This window comes from Rhinatrema bivittatum, chromosome 3 (genome assembly GCF_901001135.1).
Source record: "Rhinatrema bivittatum chromosome 3, aRhiBiv1.1, whole genome shotgun sequence".
NCBI lineage: Eukaryota > Metazoa > Chordata > Amphibia > Gymnophiona > Rhinatrematidae > Rhinatrema > Rhinatrema bivittatum.
In genome coordinates this window covers 271,455,485-271,475,801 of record NC_042617.1, presented here as the reverse complement: position 1 = coordinate 271,475,801, position 20,317 = coordinate 271,455,485, and the positions used below count along the sequence as shown (strand labels likewise).

The 20,317-nt window shown below is 44.4% G+C and overlaps 1 protein-coding gene and 1 non-coding gene across 4 annotated transcripts in view; both read left to right on the top strand.

Moving 5' to 3' along the window:
* The window catches only part of KANSL2 (KAT8 regulatory NSL complex subunit 2), a 97,489-nt gene that overhangs the window by 61,470 nt on the left and 15,702 nt on the right, over positions 1-20,317 (top strand). For all 3 annotated transcript variants that reach the window (XM_029594619.1, XM_029594620.1, XM_029594621.1), the window contains exons 7-8: positions 8,198-8,294; positions 18,641-18,894. In XM_029594619.1, coding sequence (XP_029450479.1) covers positions 8,198-8,294; positions 18,641-18,894 — 351 coding nt within the window. The remainder of the gene's footprint in view (positions 1-8,197; positions 8,295-18,640; positions 18,895-20,317) is intronic.
* Positions 8,396-8,531, top strand: LOC115088898. Its single transcript, XR_003855972.1, has one exon. It is a non-coding gene; the product is annotated as a small nucleolar RNA SNORA2/SNORA34 family (small nucleolar RNA).

Sequence of the window (20,317 nt, the reverse complement as noted above, 5' to 3'; positions counted from 1 at the left end):
TTCTCAGAAGAATAGAACCTCACCGGGTTCCCGTGGTTCTGGTAGCACCAGAGAGGCCGCGCAGGCCGTGGTTTGTGGATTTTCTCAACCTAGTGACGGACAGACCTCTGCGGCTACGCCACCTTCCTCTGCTCCTTCGCATCTCCACCTTGCTGCGGGCCCGGTAACAGTCTACTTCCCTGGCATACGTGCGTATCTGGAACGTGTTTGAATCTGTTTGGGCGGAGTCTGGTATCTCGGCGCACTCCGTCCCAATCTCGTTAGTCCTCTCTTCTCCAAGAAGGTCTCTCCAAGGGTCTTTCCTTTCGTTCTCTGCGCGTACAGGTCTCCCCTCTCGACTCTCTCCTGGGTCGGGTAGAAGGTCATCACTGAGCGGCCACCCGGATGTGATTTGGTGCTCGAAGGGTGTCAAGCATCCAAGTCCACCTTCTCGTCCGCTTGCCCGTTGGAGTTTTAATCTGGTTTTTCGGGCCCTCTGTGCGGCTTTGTTCAAACCTCTCTGTCGCGCTACCTTGAACGCTGTTATGCTTAAGACTGTCTTTTTGGTCTCTATCTCTTCTGCTCGTCGGATCTCGGAGGTCCAAGCACTGTCCTGTCGGGAACCTTTTTTGCGATTTTCCGATTCCGGGGTATCCCTCGTGACGGGCCCTTCCTTCTTAGTGAAGGTTCTTCTAACCTCCATGTCAACCAGTCGGCAGAACTCCCTGCGTTTTCCCTTGCGACTGGGGATGATCTCCGTAAACTTGATGCCATACGGGTTCTACTTCGCTATCTCCCGGTTACCAATGGTTTTCGGGTCTCTGTCCATCCTTTGTCCTCTGGAGTGGATCCAATCAGGATAAGCCGGCTTCTAAGACCACTATAGCACAGTGGTTTAAGGAAGCGATCTCCTCGGCCTATCTTTGTCAAGGTCGGGTGGTTCCATAGGGCCTCACGGCTCATTCACTGCGTTCTCAAGCTACTCCCTGTGCGGACAGGCAATCAGTCTCTCCGCAGGAGATTTGCAGTGCTGCCACTTGGAGGTCCTTGCATACTTTTGCTCAACACTACCGCCTGGATGTGCAAGCTCCGCTTCTTGGTTCTTTTAGGCTACAAGAGCTTCGAGTGGGACTGTCTCGGTCCCACCCGGTTTAGGGAAGCTTTGGTACATCCCCCAGTCTGGACTGATCCAGGTACGTACAGGGAAAGGAAAATTAGTTCTTACCTGTTAATTTTCGTTCCTGTAGTACCATGGATCAGTCCAGACACTCTTCCCTGTTTGTCTTTTTTCTGTCCTCTCGAAGCTTGTTTCTTTTGCAGATTCGTAGATTTCCACACATCTTTTTTGTGCATGAATACTGAGCAAATACACCGGAAGCCTTGGTTGCTCAGCACCAAGTGTATGCAAGAGCGGTTAGTCATACCATATCTTACATTGTTCTACATCTGCTCCATTGAGCTTTCTGGTTACTTGCTTGATCCTGTTCTGGTTTTGTTGTTTTCTGCTTTGACAATGGTTAGACTGAAGGGTTACAGGATAGGCTCTGTCCTCATATAGGATATCCTTTGTTTGTCTATCTCCACCTGCTGGAAAGGAGGCTCAACCCACAGTCTGGACTGATCCATGGTACTACAGGAACGAAAATTAACAGGTAAGAACTAATTTTCCTTTCCGAGAGTGGGATACTCCTGACCTGGGTCTGAAGGTCAGTAAGGCTATGGACAAGTTGTATTCCTTACCAGAGGCGGCCTTGGACCTTCTCTGCGTCCCCAAGGTGGATGCAGCGGTATCAGCTGTCATGAAAAAGACCACTATCCCTGTGAAGGGGGCTCTCAAGGATTTCCAGGATCAGAAACTGGAAGTGCAGCTCAAAAAGATATTTGAGCTGTTGACGCTTGGTGTCAGAGCTGCCATGTGCAGCAGTTTCTCCTTGAGAGCAGGCCTGTGTTGGGTTCAGCAGCTGCAAAATAGCACTGCCCTAACGGAGGAAGAAGCGATGCAAGCGGGATGCCTCGAAGCGGTGGTCGCTTATAGTACAGATGCTTTTTATGACCTTTTGCGTACTTCAGCCAGGTCTATGGTTTCAGCGGTTTCGGCCCAAAGACTTCTCTGGTTGAGAAATTGGTCCACAGATGTTTCCTCCAGGGCTCAATTGGGCTCGTTGCCTTTCAAAGGAAAACTGCTTTTTGGGAAAGACCTGGAAGACATGATTCAATCCTTGGGAGAGAACAAGGTACACCATCTACCTGAGGATCGGCCAAAGGCGAGGGGTGCAATTTTGACTTGCTCTCGCTTCTGGGGGAATCGGAGATTCCGTTCGTCCCAGTCTTCTGGATCTTCCTTTTGACAGCCATCGAGAAGGCAACGGTCCTGGTCCCAGTCCTTTCGAGGCCGACACTTTGGCAGACCAGGTGCTCAGCAGTCCTCCGGTGGACTCAAGTCCTCCCAATGATCTGAGGCTGGTCCATTCCTCTACTCCAGTGGTGGGAGGCAGATTGTCTCAATTTTACAAGGAATGGGCCACTCTGACTTCTGACCAGTGGGTCCTCAATGTGATAAGACAAGGTTACACATTAGATTTTGCATGGCGCCTCCCAGATCAGTTTCTAGTCTCCCCATGCTCGTATGTCGAGAAGCGCCGGGTAGTAAAGGACACATTACAGCGTCTCCTCGACCTGGGGTAAGTGTAACTGTAGCAGAGGGGCCATTACTCCATTTACTTCGTGGTGCCCAAGAGAGAGGGAACCTTCCGGCCCATTCTCTACTTAAAGAGAGTAAACAAACATCTCTGTATTCCATGGTTTCACATGGAAACTTTGAGATCAATCATCGCATCAGTGCGAAAGGGAGAGTTCTTGACATCTCTGGATCTCACGGAAGCGTACCTGCACATCGGCATCCTGTCTGACCACCAGAAATTCCTGAGGTTCGCCATCTTAGGACAACATTTCCAGTTTCGTGCCCTGCCGTTCAGCCTCGCCACAGCACCCAGGACTTTTACCAAAGTGATGGTCGTTGTGGTGGCACAGCTTCGGAAAGAAGGTTTCTTCATTCATCTGTATCTAGACAATTGGCTAATCCGAGCATGGTCAGAATTGCTTTGCCGCATGGCGATTCGGATGGTTCAACTTTTGGAATCACTCGGATGGGTGATACATTTTGCGAAGAGTCACCAGATTCCTTCTCAGCTCTTGGAATTTCTAGGGACCCGGTTCGAGACACAGCTGGGCTGAGTTTTTGTAACAGGGGAAACGCATCGCCAAACTGCAGGAGCAGGTTCGGAATTTATTGGACAAGCATCCTCCCAAAGTCCAGGATTATTTGCGGGTTCTTGGCTCGATGGCATCCACCCTCGAGTTGGTCCCCTGGGCCTTTGCTCATATGAGGCCTCTGCAGTCAGCGTTGCTTTCCATTGGAGTCTGGTGACTGAGCAATTTCATTTTCTGCTGCCTCTTACAGACTCTGCTTGTTCCAATCTAGATTGGTGGCTCAACTCGGACAATTTGAGCCGTGGGGTATCCCTGGAAGTCCCCAACTGGACTGTGGTCACTACAGACGCCAGTCTCTCTGGCTGGGAAGCGGTGTGTCAGGAGAAGTTGGTACAGGGTCAGTGGTTGCAGGAGGAATCCCAGTGTTCGATCAATCATTTGGAGACCAGAGCAGTGAGATTGGCTCTCTAGGCCCTGCAATCAAGACTGTAAGGGATGTTTGTCAGAATTCTGTCCGACAATGCGACCACAGTAGCTTACATCAATCGGCAAGGAGGAACCAGGAGTCAACTGTGGCGAGCAAAGCGCAGCAGTTGATGCTCTGGGCGGAACAACATTTAGTCAGCCTGGCGGCCTCTCACATCGCAGGGCTCGATAGTGTTCAGGCAGACTTTCTCAGTCGCAACCGGCTCAATCCTGGGGAGTGGGAACTCTCTCTCATCTGCGAAAGGTGGTCCAGACCCTGCATGGACCTCATGGCGACATTTCACAATGACAAGGCTCCTCGTTTCTTCAGCCGTTGCCGCGAGCCAGGAGCAGAGGGAGTGGATGCCCTAGTTCTCGCCTGGCCAAAGAACGTTCTTCTGTACGTGTTTCCTCCATGGCCTCTAATTGGCAAGGTGCTGCGGCGCATAGAATCTCTTCTGTCTGAAGTGATTTTGGTAGTTCCGGAGTGACCATGGCATGGTTTGTGGATCTAATCAACCTTGTGGTGGACAGACCCCTCTGTCTGCGAGACCTCTCGAACCTTCTTCTGCAGGGGCCCATTTGCTTCCCATTGTTCTTTTGCGTGTTGATGTATCTATAAAGATAGTGTTTGCCGATAAGGGTGGTGGGATCGTAATTATGAATGAGTCTGATTATGAAAAGGAGTTTTTAAGGCAGTTGACTGAACAATTTTATAAAACGTTAGATCATAATTCTACTCCTATTCTTCATCAGCAAGTTAATCAAATTCTAGAGGAAGCATTGCATGAAAAAGTTATTACAAGTAAGGAATTTCAGTTTCTGCAGGTACTATTTCCAACTATGGCATATTTTTACATATTGCCGAAAGTACATACCGTATTTCCACGACAATAACCCGCCCACGTATATAACCCGCCCACACACATAACCCGCAGGTTTTCAAAATTTTTGTAAGAAAGTTTCAATATACCCCGCCTCCTCATATAACCCGCGCTTGTCCGAGGGGGCGGGGCCGCCGGCACACTGACCTTGCGCACTCTGTTTTGTTTCCTCCTTCGCTGCCCCGCGCCCTCAAACCCCATCAAAAGTGCTGATTCGCCGCCCTGTTTTCCCCCTACCTGCCTTCCGCTGTCCTTGCTGTGCTGCCCGCCGCAGTGAAGTCGCGCCGCGCGGGGGATGCGAAACCGGAGCTCCCGCTGCAGCTCTGATTGCCAACCACTTCGCCCGCGTGTATCCAGAATGGCGGCGGCTCAGACTGGGGAACCTGCGATGGCTGCTGTCACTGAGGAGGCCCTGCAACGAACCTTAGTTAGTCTCCAGATTGGAGACTAACTAAGCTCCAGACTGCTTTGGAGGATGTCAAGTTGGTTCTGGAAGGGCATGCCAAACGTCTGGACGTGGCAGAAGGTACATTATATGATGTGGGGGATCGGCTGGCAGCATCAGAGCGTCACGTGGCAGATATACAGCGCCGGGGCGGGGGGAGAGAGATGTTAACCGCTGCTGTAAAATTTTTTCTGCATAACCCGCCCACGTTTATACCCCGCGGGGGGCATGCGGGGTAGGTAAAAACGCACATTACCCGCGGGTTATGTGCGTGGAAATACGGTAAATCCCTATTAAATCCTCCTGGCCGGCCAATAGTGGCCAGTATCGGCACAGTATTAGAACCAATAGCTAAAATTGATTATTATTTACAACCCCATGTGGTATCTATTCCATCATATGTGAAAGATTCTACTGACTTTATAAACCAATTGTCAAATTTAATATCTGTTGATAACAGCAGATATTACTTCCCTGTATACAAGTATTCCCCAAGTGGAAGCTTTAAATATCATCAGAATGGAGTTATCAAAAATGGACATTTGAGTGTAGATTGAATTTTTTAACCACTATTGCTGAAATAGCTTTGACATGTAATTGTTTTAGCTATAAAACTCAATTCTTTTTACAAACTAAAGGCATTCCGATGGGTTCGCCTATGGCGCCTAGTGTGGCATGTTTGTATGTCTCATATTTTGAAGATAAATTAGTCTATAGTTCTGTATTGTTTCAACAGGAATGATATATGGAAACGATATATTGACTATTTTTCATTTGGCGAGGGAATGATGAGGAATTGGATTTGTTTGTCGCTATTAAACTCTAGTGATCAGAACTTAAAATTTACATTCACTAAAGATAAACAGTGACATTTTTTGATATGAGTATATATTCAGAATAAATGATTGGTCACAAGTGTTTACAGGAAAGCAACCGATAAAAACACTTTGCTACATTATCGGAGTTTTCATCCTAAACAATTAAAGGATAATATACCCATTGGTCAGTTCTTATGGTACAGACGGTTATGTACATCTACTCTTGAGTTTGAATCACAAGCACAGCGGCTATGTGATTAGATTTATCTCTAGGGGGTACACTCTATCTACCATTAAGAAGGCATACAAACGAGCGTTATATTCTAATAGAGATAATTTATTATTAAAAAATCAGACAGAGACCCCTACTAGGATGATTTGCACTATTCCTTTTTCCTCTAAATTAACTGAAGTGAAAAATGTGGTTTTGAAGCACTGGCACATTTTGTCTCCGTTACACTGTTTCACAGAGAGCCCTATCTTTGCTGTTAAAAAAAAAAAAAAAAAAGTCAATCCTTGAAGGACAAGTTAAAATATCGGAGGGAGAGTGTTGATGAGAATCAGGACCACGGACAGACCCATTGTGGTACTTGTTCGGTGTGTCCCCTTGTATTGGAATGTAAGACTTTTCAACATCCTAATTTAGATTGCCCTTATAAGATACCTAAGGTGTTCATTTGTAATACTAGCGGAGTAATATATGCCATCATATGCCAGTGTAATTTGATTTATGTGGGCCAAACTGTGAGACCTATTCGATCATGTATCATTGAACTTAGAAGTCGGATTAAATCGCTTAGAGAACACGCCCCTTTGGACCTTTGGGTGGAAAAGAAACACTCTTTGGGTGATATCTGTTTTTTTGTTGTTAAACAGATAGATCACCTCCATTTTTAAGTTCTATCTGCAGTATTAAGAAAAATTGAACAGCGCTTCATTTTTAATTGGCGGACGGGGGTCCCATTTGGTCTTACTGGGCCAATTGAATGGCCTTTTTTTGAATTTGTGAATTGCAATGTTGGAGGATTGAGGGGTTGGTCACCCTCTTTGAGTATCATTATGGAGCTACATTGACGGGTGTTAGGTTTGAATTGTGCCTATGTTCAGTTATATTAATGGGATTTCATCAAATGGTTTGTAGCAGCTTTGTTGACTCATATGTGGCTAATTTAGATAGGTGGGTCATGATTTGTTTCGCTTTATAAGGACCTAGGGAACTAGTACAGAATGACGTCTGGTGAATGACAGAGTAGCACGTCAGTTCCGGTTACATGTGAGTACGGAAGTATCTGGCAGCAGGAATCGGATATGGTGCTTTGGTGAAGGTTGGTGGTTTTAGTTTAGGTTTAATGTGATATTCGCTTTATTCATAGAGAAATTCAATTGAATTTAAGAAAGAGCTAGTGCGAAGTTTGAAGTGTGGCACTGCAAGCAAGTGGTTACATTTGAAGATATGGAGTAGCGGATTGGAGTTGAACAGGTTATATTGTGGACTGGTCACGTGAGATACAAGCTATTGATAAGTTTTTGGAAGTGTTTTTGGTAATTTGAGATACAAAAGTAATTCTATTGATTTTGGTTATAGGATATAATTGGAAGACAGAATATATTGATAGAATTTATAGTCCCTGAGGAAGCCCTCATGAACGGGGGTGAAACGAAGATATTTGGACTTGACTTCTTAAGTTTATGTAACAATTATAATGAAAATGAGTGTCCATTGATATCCGTGAATAACAGATTTGATATCTTAAGAAGAAGTAATGACGATGGAAATGAGCGTCCATTGATATCTGTGAAGAGATTGCAATGAAGAATAACTAAATGTAATTAAAAAGAAATTTTGTAATAGCGATTTTGTATGTCAAAAATATTGTGATACTTTCTGTGTTTTAAATGGTATGTATGGGATGTGTGTGTGCTAGTAAGTTTTTTTTAATTGTTTAGGTAGGAGGTGATACAAACTGTGAATAAACATAAAAAAATATTGTTAGTATACAGTTTCTCTGTGTGTTGCTATCATAGATAACTAGAGAACTATTTGAAATTGCACCCTCTGTATTGTAATACCGTATGGATAATGCTGGGCATGTTTTTTTTTTCCATAGCTCAGACAGGTTACTGCCTTTTGGAAGGGTCTTTTGCAGGTTATGTTCAGTTTTATTATCTTGACATTTGCAAGCAGTTTATTGGCAGTTATATGCAGAGTACACATTTGTCATTTTATAAGCTGTTTCACTCTGTAGTAACAATGTAAATGAATAAATCAAGCTGGCCACAAATATTATGTTTATAGCCATTCTCAGACTTAAACTTCACTGAGTGAGTTACCTTGTTGAATGGATGCACTAACTGGATATGCTCATGTAATCTGTTACCATGTTTCTACATTTCAGGCACATACCACCCGGTCCAGTCAGCGATGCTTAGCCTTTGTGGATGATGTCCGATGCTCCAACCAGAGTCTTCCAATGGCCAGACATTGTCTTTCCCGTATCCTTTCTCCATTTAACTAAGCTAAGGGATGAGGAAGTTGAAAGTTAGTCTTTATTGGCCAGCTTAATGCTGCCTCCCTTTTGAGTACGGTTGTCTTTTTGGCCCTGAATCAAGGCTGATGGTTTGTTTGTAACTGTTGGCTTCAAGCAGGTGCCCAGAGGAATGTCTTCCTGTGGTCTGTTGGCTGTTCTGGAATCTTAGATGGGGCAACCATTTCAGATGGAAGAAACACAGCTGCTAAGAATTGAGATTGCAAGCTCTTGTTCTGTATGAAATGCAGATAGAAGAATTTGTCTCTGTGCTGGTTTTCTTTGTGATTGAGTACCAATAAACCTGTAGTCTGGTAAGGTCACCTTCTTAAATCTGCATTGATTGTTTTGGGAGTTAATGTAAGAAGGAACATCAGTCTCCAATGCGTGATGCTGGAATCAGGGATATTTTGGCAGTTACCTTGAATATCCTGAAGCTCTCCCATGGTGAGAGAACTCATCCTTCATTCAGTTCTGGGAATTGCATTAATTTTCAAGGATCCAGGTGTCGGCCACTGATAAAACTCTATAACTCTTCATACAGTCAGACCAGTCCAGACAAGTGGGTTATGCACACCAACCAGCAGATAAAGATCAACAGGCGCTCTGATGACACCCCTTATATACATCCGTGCTGACACCAGCCTGCCAATATTCTGTCTCCAGCAAATAGTAGGTAAGCATCCTGGGCCTATTAGCCTATGCAGGAAATTTTCTCAGAACTGCTGAGGTGAAAGACTAGCTGCTTCCTCCCTCAGTTGAGTGAGATTTCTAGTTCTTCACAATTGGAAAAGTCAAAAGAGGGTAAGATTATTAGGAGCTCCAGACATGTCAGTATTGCTCACTCCCTCTTGAGCTGGTGAGGGCCAGGGTGCTTTGGTTTTGATCTTCCTTTTGCCCTTCTTAATATAAGTGGAGCTGTAGCTTTGTTTTTGGCTGTCCTTTAAAGTGAAAAAAAGCCAGGCACCATTGGGAGGACTGCATTGGCATAGGAACATTTTTTATACCTACCTGGGACTTCACCCTGCCCAGTGAGAGGACAGTTTGTTGGGGGAATTTTCTAACTGGTGTCGTGTTCTGAGCCACGGTACACAGGTTCAAGATGATGCCAGCAGCGGAGCATGGAAGAAAGACTGCGCTTTGCATGGCTTGTCACAGGGTGTTTGAGGTGGGAGCAGCTCTCAGAGGTTTACTGGGAATGTGCTGTGGCTTGGAGGGAGCAGACTAATCAGTTTTTTGTGGGGGTGGAGGATGGGTGTCTGGTTTAGCAGAGGCTGTGATTTCCTTCCTGCATACTCTAGAATCTGTCATAGCTGTGGACCACTGAAATGAAGGTTGGGGGGGGCGCAGAGTGTAGATTTGTTTCCGGCAGAGTTCAGCATTGTGGCTACTACTTGTGCACTGGAGATGTCTTGCCCTGGTCAGTAATTTCTCCGGAAGTCTTGAAGGGTTTGAAGGCTTTTGGCAGGGGTCAAGGCACAGTCTTGAGTGTTGTCTCTGCCCTCCCAATGCCTTCTGGATAGGGCACCTGAAGAAGAGGCCTAAGGCAGGGGGGGGGGCGCTATTTTACCATGCTACTGAATGGATGTGTGATCCTGTTGCTCCTGCCTCACTATTCACTTATGCAGTTCCAAAACTGCTGAATCCTGATTTGTGAACATCATGACTTCACAAATTAACTTACAAAGTGTCTATATGGCTACTAGGAAGAGAACCACAGATTTGAAACTGTTCTCCTTCCACAAATTGCCGGCAGAACTAACCAGTGAAGCGGGCAAAGATGACGGACAGTCCACTAATATTTCTACAGAGCCATGCTTGCAGGCCGCGGAGGAACTACCCAATACTTCTGATGATGATTCTAATATTCCACCAGATTTTCAAGACTTTCCCATGCGATCTGAACTCTGGGAGTGGTTTCTAGAGCTGAGATCAGATATGCAGCAACACAAAACTGAATTAATGGCATCCATAGCCGACATACGTGAAGACCTAGCATCTACAGGACATCGAGCAGATGAGTTGGACACTCGTACAGAGGCCCACAGTGTCATGTTGAACATGCTGACTATTCAAAATAAGTCTCTGGCTTCGGAGTTAGCCTCACTTGCCGATAAGGTAGAGGACTTAGAAAACTAGTCGAGGTGTGCTAACCTTTGCCTGCGAGGAATCCCCGAGACGGAGGAATTTTCTGATTGCTCCTCCATTGCAACTGAACTCTGTATACTTGCTAACCCAAGCAGACAGGCTGACTGAGGATAATCCAAATTCAGAAATTCAAGTTCAAATCGAAGGGGCACACAAAGCGCTGGGACCTTGCTGAGGAAATAAGCCAAGGGATATTGTTAATGTGCACAGCTTTTCACAGATGGAATCTATTTTGAAAATGGCTAAAAAGCAGAATTCCTGGAATTGGTGGGAAGCTGGAGTATCTATTTTAATGATCTTGCTCCTAGCACACTCAGAAGCATTTCAAGCTACGAGAGGCAACTGAAGTTCTTCAAAAAGAAAACATACGCCATAGATGGATTTTCCCTTTTGCTTTTTTCAACAGTCTCCTGTCGCCTTAAAACCCTGCAAGATGCATCGGATGTGTTTCAAAAAGCGGGACTGAAGGCGAATTTTAAGGTTCCTCCATCCACCCCAGTTCCTGATGATATAATAAATGATTCATGTAGTGTCACTCAATGTTAAAGGCCTTAACACCCCAGGAAACACTTTTTGCTATGCAAGGAACTATTAGGATAAAATGCCTCAATTGCTTTTATTCAGGAGAGACATCTCTGCAAGAGGCCCAAGCATTTGCTCTAATTTCGAGAATACCTCTATAATTCTTAGCAGCAAGCGGAAAAGAAGCCAAATATGCTGGAACTGGTATTCTCATCTCTCGCTTAACTCATGAACTGCTAGCACGGCACTGTGACCCAGGAGGTTATGTTTTGATCAGAGTACGCATAGCAGGAATTATATATACGCTTTTGTCCTTATATGCCCCCAATCACAACCGGTATTTTTCTAGAACGCATTTGGAAACTCCTGGAATCTCAAGGGGATGGGTCTGTTATAGTGGGCGATTTTAACTTTTTGCCACACCCTGACATAAATCTGGCACCCAAACTAGGTTACCAATTGGCACCAAAAATCCTTTCACACCTTGTTGGGGAATAGGACTTGGTAGACATATGGAGACATTTATTCCCCTCCTCTCGATAATTTTCCTTCTATTCCACATAAAACATATTCGCGCATTGACTTCATAGTTGACAAAACTATATTGACGAAGGTCATCAATGCGAGAATTGAAAACATTACTTGGTCCGACCATGCTCCAGTGTGGTTGGATATTCATCTCAATAAGGGTGATAATGGTCAGCGCTTTTGGCGATTGAATGAATCTTTTATAAAGAGATGATGCCTTCCAAGGGCTCTTGGAAGATAGATTGAAGGAATACTTTTGATTTAACTCTCAAGAGCACACCTCTCCCGAAATAATTTGGGACTGCTCAAAGGCTTTGATGCAAGGTCTTTTTATCTCCAAAGCAGTTTCGCTCAAAAACGACCAAGAAAAGCACGCTGAACTCATGGGCAAGATCATACAGCTTGCGCACCAACATGTTTGCACTCAGTCAGAGCATGCATATCATAAATTGCTTGCGGTAAAAACAGAACTTCAAAGGTTAGATGATGATCAGCTATTACATGTTTTAGACTTAGCTAAACAAGAATACTATGAAGGAGGTGACCAATCAGGCCGCTTTCTAGCACGGCAATTGAAAAAACGAACGACTCGGGGCATAGTTACTAAAATTAAAGATGCATGTGAAAGTTGATGAAATCAGGATTCCCCGTACGTACCCAGATCAGTCCAGACTGCTGGGTTTTACCTCCCTTCCAGCAGATGGAGACAGAGAAAAACTAAGTACCCCCTTTTAAGTCGATGTGCTACCTGCAGCTCCACAGTATTTGTCTCCATCAGATGGTGGTGGTGCAAAAAAAAAAAAAAGTTATTTTCTATATTTCCCTAGGTTGTCCTCCCAGGGAGTTGGTAGGTCCTAGGGGGACCATCCTCCCTGGTAGTAGGCAAAATGTAGCTTGGGTTGGTGACACGGTGGGCTCCTTTATTTGACTGCCGGGGGTGATAGCTGGTGGTCCGATTCCCTCCCCTCCCCCCATGGAGACCTGAAGCCTCTGGCCATCCTTGCCAAAAAAAAAAAAGACAATTTTGTGTTTGGGGGGGTTTTTCGGTGCTTTGATCGGCAGTGCTTGGAGTGGCAGGTCTTACTGGTGTGGCTGGCCTTGAGAGGGTTGGGTCACACTTAGAGGCTGTCTGGCCCACTCTCTGGTGTGCTGAGGGTTGGTGGTGCTGTCCTCGCTGGTTTTTGTGGCTTGAGATGCCACATGGTGGTGCCTGTGGGGAGCTGACTCAGCGTCTCTCCCGGTCAGGTCTCTTTACACGTTGCCTCCCCAGCGGGGAGGGCTCTTCCGGCGCGGCGGCAGGTCCAACGGCCAGACCCTGTGGTGCGGGTAGAAGAGCCATCAGGAGGGAGAGTGAGGCTGTTCCGTTCCCGCTGAGTGCAGGAATGGCAGCCATTTTGGAAACTGTGCCAGCTGGTTTTGTCATCGATTGTGGGAGGGGAGTTTCACCTCACACTATTGCCAGGACATCCCCAGGACTCCCCTTTTGATCTCCTGCTGCCTCCCCCTGTTCCCCCAGTGGGGGATTTCCAGGTCCCACCAGGATTCTCAGCGGATTTTATTCTTCTCGTGCATCAGGCCTATTTGACCAGCCAGGACAACCAGTCCCAGACCAGCGGCCCGGGGAGGGGTCTAGGCTTCCGGAGGGGCCACCCAGCAAGCGGCCCAGGAGGCCGGAGCCATAAGGAGCAGTCTGGATTTGGAGGGTTCGTGGCCCCTCCGATCTCTCTGTGACGAAGCCTGGGCTAGAGCAGGCCTTGGGTGAGGACCCTTTATCAGCTTCTGCACCTCCGGCGGTGGTGGACTTGGAAGATGAGCAGGAGAAGGCGACGATCCCAGGGTCGCTCGCCTTTTTCAGAGGGAGGAACTTTGTCCTTTCATTCCGCATGTCCTGGCAGAGTTAGGAATTGCGGCACCTCCAGAGGACCCCAGACTGGATACGGTGGACCTGGTCCTAGCGGGATTACGGGACCCGGCTAAGACCTTGTTTCCTCAGTTAATTCAGCAGGTCATGGATCTGGGAGTGGGATACTCTGGAAGAGGGTCTGCGAGTGGGAAGAGCTATGGATAAGCTGTACTCCTTAAAAGTTGAAGAATCCCTGTCTCTAAATGCTTGTCCCTCCCGATGCAGCCGGGTTTGGCGAAACACGGGTCCGTGTCGGGGACCCTTCTTAAATTCTATGCTTGTCTAAGCAATGGAGCTGCTGATGTAAAAATAAAAAGAAACCTTTGAAAAGAATCTGAAGTTGAGGGGACTTATTGAATTACCTGCACTTCCCTCTGTTTAGTGTAAGATGAGTTAGAACATACATACCATATAGGGAATGTCAATTTCCTTGCATATGCACAAATTAAGCACTTTTTGAACCATATACGAAAATCTAACATTATGCGAGAGCAGATCTTTGTTTGAAACTTGTCACTCATGCTGACTCACTACGTGGGATAATTTCTAAAATTTATAGCTTATTAAATGATCAGAGTTTTCAAACACCTTCTCGTGTACTAAAGTGGGAACAGGATTTGAGATTAACCTTGGACCCTAAAACACGGAGGTCTATACACTCAGCAGCCACTAAATGCTCAATATCTGCACAAATGCAAGAAAATTGCTATAAAATATTCCAGTGGTATCAAACACCGGACCGTCTGCATGCAATTTATCCAAATCAATCCCCTTTATGCTGGATTCAGTGTGGACAGCAAGGGATCTTTATACGTATATGATGGCATTGTGATAGAATTGAGCAATTCTTACAAAATATATTTAAATGGATAAGCAAACTCCTTGCAGTTAATTGTACCACTTCCATAGCTTCAGCCTTACTCAATATGCCCCTCTCAGGTTTAAATAAGCAACAACAAAAGCTTTGTGTACAAGTGTTCATTGCTGCTCGATCACTATTGGCCCAAAATTGGAAATCCAAACAGGTGCCTTCTTTCTCTAATGTTGTGGAAAAATTACATAATTACTGCCACCTAGCCTCTCTCACTGCAGCTAAGCATAATAGAATTTCCTCCTTTTGATCCATCTGGGGTTCCTTTTATGCAGTCCTTTTCCTAATGGGTATTGGTATATTTATTACTTTATATTGGCCTATGAAGTGTTTGTTCTTTGCTTACTTTGTGGTGATTGCTATGAAACCAAAGTAACAGGAGGGTCATTCTTAGTGCATATGTAAAAAGGGGAATTTGTTTTATTTTCTCTTACTTTTTGTGTCTATATTCTAAGATTTCGGAGCTGGTGATTTACGGTTTAATCAATAGTATAACTGAATTCTAGATGTTGTATGAACAATATGGGGAGTTGGGAAGGGTGGGGGGAGGGTTTTCTACTATGTTACATGAATGTTTTATCATTAGAGAATGATTTGTATTTGTTACTTTTGAAAATAAAACTTGAATTTAAAAAAAAAAAAAAGCCTAAGGCAATAAATGAGGGAGTTCCAGTGGAAGAGAGGTTTTCCTGGGAGGGTTTTAAAACGTTTCCTTAAGGGGATAATGATGCAAAATTAGAGGCAGGTGAATTTCCTCCAGAGAGAATTATGCTTCCATGCTGCATTTTTCATAGAGACGAATTCAGGTCCCTGATTTTAGTTTTTGTGCACTTTGCAGATCACAGATTTAAAAAAAACCTTCTCCCAAGGAAGACTCTATTATGGTCAGTTTGAGAAAGTCCTGGCAGTTTTCCCCACCACCAGGCATTGCAGGATCTGAATTTTTTTTTTTTTTTTTTTTTTTTTGAATGGGCAGCTCCAGAGGCTAATTTTAGAGGGGCCACTCTCTGGCCAAGTTGCAACTGTTGGAACTACAGGTGAAGAAGTTCCATTTTCTTAAGGTAGATGCCTTGGTGTCGTCAGTGACGGAGGACCGTCGTTCCAGTGGAAGGTGAAGTCACAGAACCAAAATCTGTGCTTAAACAAGCCTTTGAGGCTATGAGCGTGACACTGAGATGTTGGTGTATTGTGGCAAGGTCTAGGCTGAGACTGGCACAGGATGCCCAGGGAGAACTGGGAGATGAGTCTCTGCTGTTGGAGCTGGGAGTGGCATATTTGGTGAGGGCTGGTTATGACTTGGTTTGTGCCTTGTCTAGAGGAATGGCGTCCATAAAGCTCATTGGCTTCTTTGTATGCGCAACTGGTCAATGGACTCTATCTCTAAGACTGACTTGACTAAGCTGCCTTTTAAGGGTCTGCTTTTGTTTGGAGAAGAGCTAGAGAAAATGGCAAAAGTGGGACTACTCTTAAGGTCCTGAGGCTTCTAGAAGATAGATCTAAGGATCCGTCTTAGTTTCCCATGTCTCAATAGGTATTTAGATTCCAGGAGATTCGGGTAGAGCCAAATTTCTGCAGGACAGAGGTCTAGACCATATTCCAGATTTTAGTCCTTTTTGATCTAAGAAAGAGGTTGGGATGGAGGGCATGCTCTAGCTCAGCTAGAGTGGCACAACGAGTGCTTGGGATTCCTATCTGTGGTACCAAAGATAAAACAGTTACCTCTTGGGGGTGGGCTCAAATTACAGTGGATCAATGGGTCCTGGAGATAATAAAAGTTACGCTCTGGAATTTTTTCATCTCTTTTCAGACACTTTTTTTTTTTTTGTTTTTCCCTGTCACTCGGTCATAAAAAGAAACGTGGTAAAAGCTACTCTGCAGAGGCTTCTTGATTTGAAGGCCATGACTCCAGTCCAAAAGACCATGAAGGACAGGGACATTACTCCATTTACTTTGTGATCCCAGGTGGGTGATATTGGTGACTCTGGACTGGCCAGAATATGCAGGGAGCATCACTGGTACCTGCTGTGCGGCAGCCTTCTAAAACTTCCATTTCACAAGGAGCTATTTGGCCGGGGTTCTGTATTCATGAGGAACCAAATCCTTGATAGGGCATGGTTAGTAAATAAGGGTTATTCTCAGGCCGAAGTATTGACTCTTAAGACTAGGAAATTCTTCACCTGCTTAGCTCGTGTGTGGGTTTGGAGAATTTTCAAAGATTGATAATTCGGGGTGTCTGTGTTCTTGGGAATGTGCCAGTTCCATTGATTTTTGGAATTTTGCGGAAGGCCTTTCTAAGGGCTTGGCTCTTAATACGCTGAAGGCGAAAGTAGTGACTTTTTTTCTTTCTATAGAGGGTGCATATAAGGTAAGACTTTGTCCTCTCAACCGGATGTCAGTTCTTGAGAGGTGTTAAACATAGTAGACTACTGCTCCAGATTCTGGTTCTGCTTTGGGATCTGAATTTGGTGGTGTCATTTTTGGTGGGACCACAGTTTGCCCCTCAAAGCTATTTCGCTGAGATTACTGACATTTAAGATGGACTTCCTAGATCTCAATTGTTCAGCTCAGAGGATCACTGAATTAGAGGCACTGTCTTCTAGGGAGCCTTAAATTGATTGAGAGGCTCCAGATTCATACAGATGCCTCTTTCCTACTAATAATTTCAGAGTTTCATTTGAATCAGTCGATTTCCTTGCCTTCATTTAGCAAACAGATTTGGAAGACTACGCTCTTCTTTGCCCATTGGATGTAAGGGAAAAAAACAAAGAATAGCCAATTGGTTGTTACACTTTTTATTCTATGAATATTTCAGTCAATTGGTTGTTACACTTTTGATATAATTAAGGCAGTTTGTTTTTATCTTGCTGAAATTTTATTTATTTTTTGTCGTCCTCTGTTTTGCTTTCCAAAAAAATTTTTTTATTCATTATGCAATCTTAATGTTTAAGTAGAGCTACTTTTTGTGTCTGTTTTTATTTTAATTTTAATCTTTAATTTTAATTATTTCTCAGTGTTTTATTCTCTTAATTTATAGAATTGATTATATTATTTATTATTCATTGATTATCTTTTATAGCCCCTGAAGCAGCCCCGTGACAGGCGAAACTCAGGCCTAGAGTCTGGCAAATAATAAAGGAATTTTGAAGGACTCAGTGGAAGGGAGTGGGCAGTGGAGTGCTTCAGGGATCTGTACTGGGACCCTTACTTTACTTTTCAATATATTTATAAATGATCTGGAAAGAAATACAACTAGTGAGGTAATCAAATTTGCAGATGATACAAAATTGTTCAGAGTAGTTAAATCACAAGCAGATTGTGATAAATTGCAGGAAGACCTTGTGAGATTGGAAAATGGGCATCCAAATGGCAGATGAAATTTAATGTGGATAAGTGCAAGGTGATGCATATAGGGAAAAATAACCCATGCTATAGTTTCACAATGTTAGGTTCCATATTAGGTGCTACCACCCAAGAAAGAGATGTAGGTGTCATAGTGGATAACACACTGAAATTGTCTGTTCAGTGTGCTGAGGCAGTCAAGCAAACAGAATGTTGGGAATTATTAGAAAAGGAATGGAGAATAAAATGGAAAATGTCATCATGCCTCTGTATCGCTTCATGGTGAGACCGCACCTTGAATACTGTACAATTCTGGTTGCCGCATCTCAAAAAAGATATAATTGTGATGGAGAAGGTACAGAGAAGGGTGACCAAAATAAGGGGAATGGAACAACTCCCCTATGATGAAAGTCTAAAGAAGTTAGGACTTTGCAGCTTGGAGAAGACTGCTGAGGGGGAATATGATGGAGGTGTTTAAAATCATGAGAGGTCTAGAATGGGTAAATGTGAATCTGTTATTTACTCTTTCAGATAATAGACTAGGGGGCACTCCATGAAGTTAGCATGAGGCACATTTAAAACTAATCAGAGAAAGTTCTTTTTCACTCAACGCACAATTAAACTCTGGAATTTGTTGCCAGAAGATGTGGTAGTGCAGTTAGTATAGCTGTGTTTAAAAAAGGATTGGATAAGTTCTTGGAGGAGAAGTCCATTACCTGCTATTAATTAAGTTGACTTAGAAAATAGCTACTGCTATTACTAGCAACAGTAACATGGAATAGACTGTTTTTGGGTACTTGCCGGGTTCTTATGGCCTGGATTGGCCACTGTTGGAAACAGGATGCTGGGCTTGTTGGACCCTTGGTCTGACCCAGCATGGCATGTTCTTATAGTTTGGTTGGCCAAATTTCCCCCCCCCCCCCCCCCCCCCATGTTGTGAATTGGACCATATTCAAATGCTGAATATTACCTTGATGATTTTCCTTAACTTCAGTCTTCTCAGATATTTGCCAAGATACCAACCAGGTTCTTTTCAAGCTGTGCCGGGGCTCAGATGAGGTGCCATGCAACAAGCCCATTCCTTTGGGACTTACTGAAGAGCCGTGCTGTCCTCTACATTTTCAGTTGCCTCTTCAAATGTATAAACCTGAACAGGTGCTCTCTGTACCTGAGCCGCAGGAAGCTGTCCCCATGGAGCTGTATCTCAGTGCTGCAGAATTACAGCCCACTGAGAACTTGCCTCTAGAGTTCAGTGATGTAAGCAACCTCTCCCAAACATACAATTTATGTATGGAGGCATTCTATTTGTCACCACCTGGGATGACATTTTCTAAGCCCAACAATGAAAGGATGGATTGATTAGTTGCTTCATCTGAAATGGTTTTACTGCTGATAATCTTGAAAACTGGCTTGGAAGTCTGTGCAGGGGGGGTCTTATGGCATGAGGGTGTTCTGCCTTCTCTGTGCTGCTGTTAATCTTCACCATGGGTGCAGTGAGTGGCTTCTCAGGTTGCTATCCTACTGCCACAAAGTACACTCAAATATATGCCCTTGCCACACTGGATGCTATGATTTTATTTGGCGCTCTGACAAAGGCATTTAAAAATAATGCAAGTACTATATGTAAAACAATGTATTTAATGAGAGCAACAGTTTAAATATTTGACATTTAATGGGAAGCCAGTGGAGTGTGTGAACCTAGGAAAATGGAATGGGAGATGGCTGAATAGATAGGCCTATTTCTGCAAGATTTGAGGTGGGTGGGTGCTTCCCTTTCACATAATGTCTCTGAACTTCACAGTACATTCAGAAAGTATTCAGACCTCCTCTTCAATATTTCCACATTCTAAAATGGGTAATATGCATTTTCCCTCCTCGGTACTTTGAGACATCTTTTGCAGTGATTACAACCTTAAGTCGTCTTCAGTATGATGCTACAATCTTGGCACACCTGGATTTGGGGACTTTCTTCCATTCTTCTCTCAGATTCTCTCAAGCTCTGTCAGGTTGGATGGAGAGCATGCATGCCCAGATTTATTTTCAGGTCCATCCAAACATGTTCAGTTGGGTTCAAGTCGGGGGCTCTGGGTGGGCCACTGAGACTTGTGCCAAAGCTGCTCCTGGGTTGTCCTGGCTGTATGCCTAGGGTTGTTGTCCTGTTGGAAGGTGAATCCGTTGCCTCATTGTGAGGTCCAGAGCGTTCTGAAGCAGGTTATCAAGGATATCTGTACTTTGCTCTGTTCATCTTTTCCTTGATCCTGACTATTCTCCAAGGATAAGCAGGATAGTAGTCCTCACACATGGGTGACATCAGTTGGAGCCTGGCACAGAAAACTTCTCAGTTTTTAGAACTTTGACTTGGCATACTGAACATGCCCAGTATGCCCCTATACCATGCGTCCATGCTGAGTCCCTCTTCAGTCTGTTTTTTTTCCACGGAGCTTTCGCATTGTGGTGTTAATGAGCTCTTGATTTTTTTTTCTTTAAAATTTGTGGAAAAATGTTTTCCCCATTTTTTTTCCCTTGGGATTTTCCTCATGTTCCATCGAGGCTGGGTCCATTTCAGTCCCTCCTGTAGCCTCCTTAGGTTTCTTGGCTTTTTCAGATGATTTCTTTAGTTTCAACCTCCCTATGGCAGCAGTGCCTGGGTTCCCATCTGTCATCGTTGCCCGCTGCCATT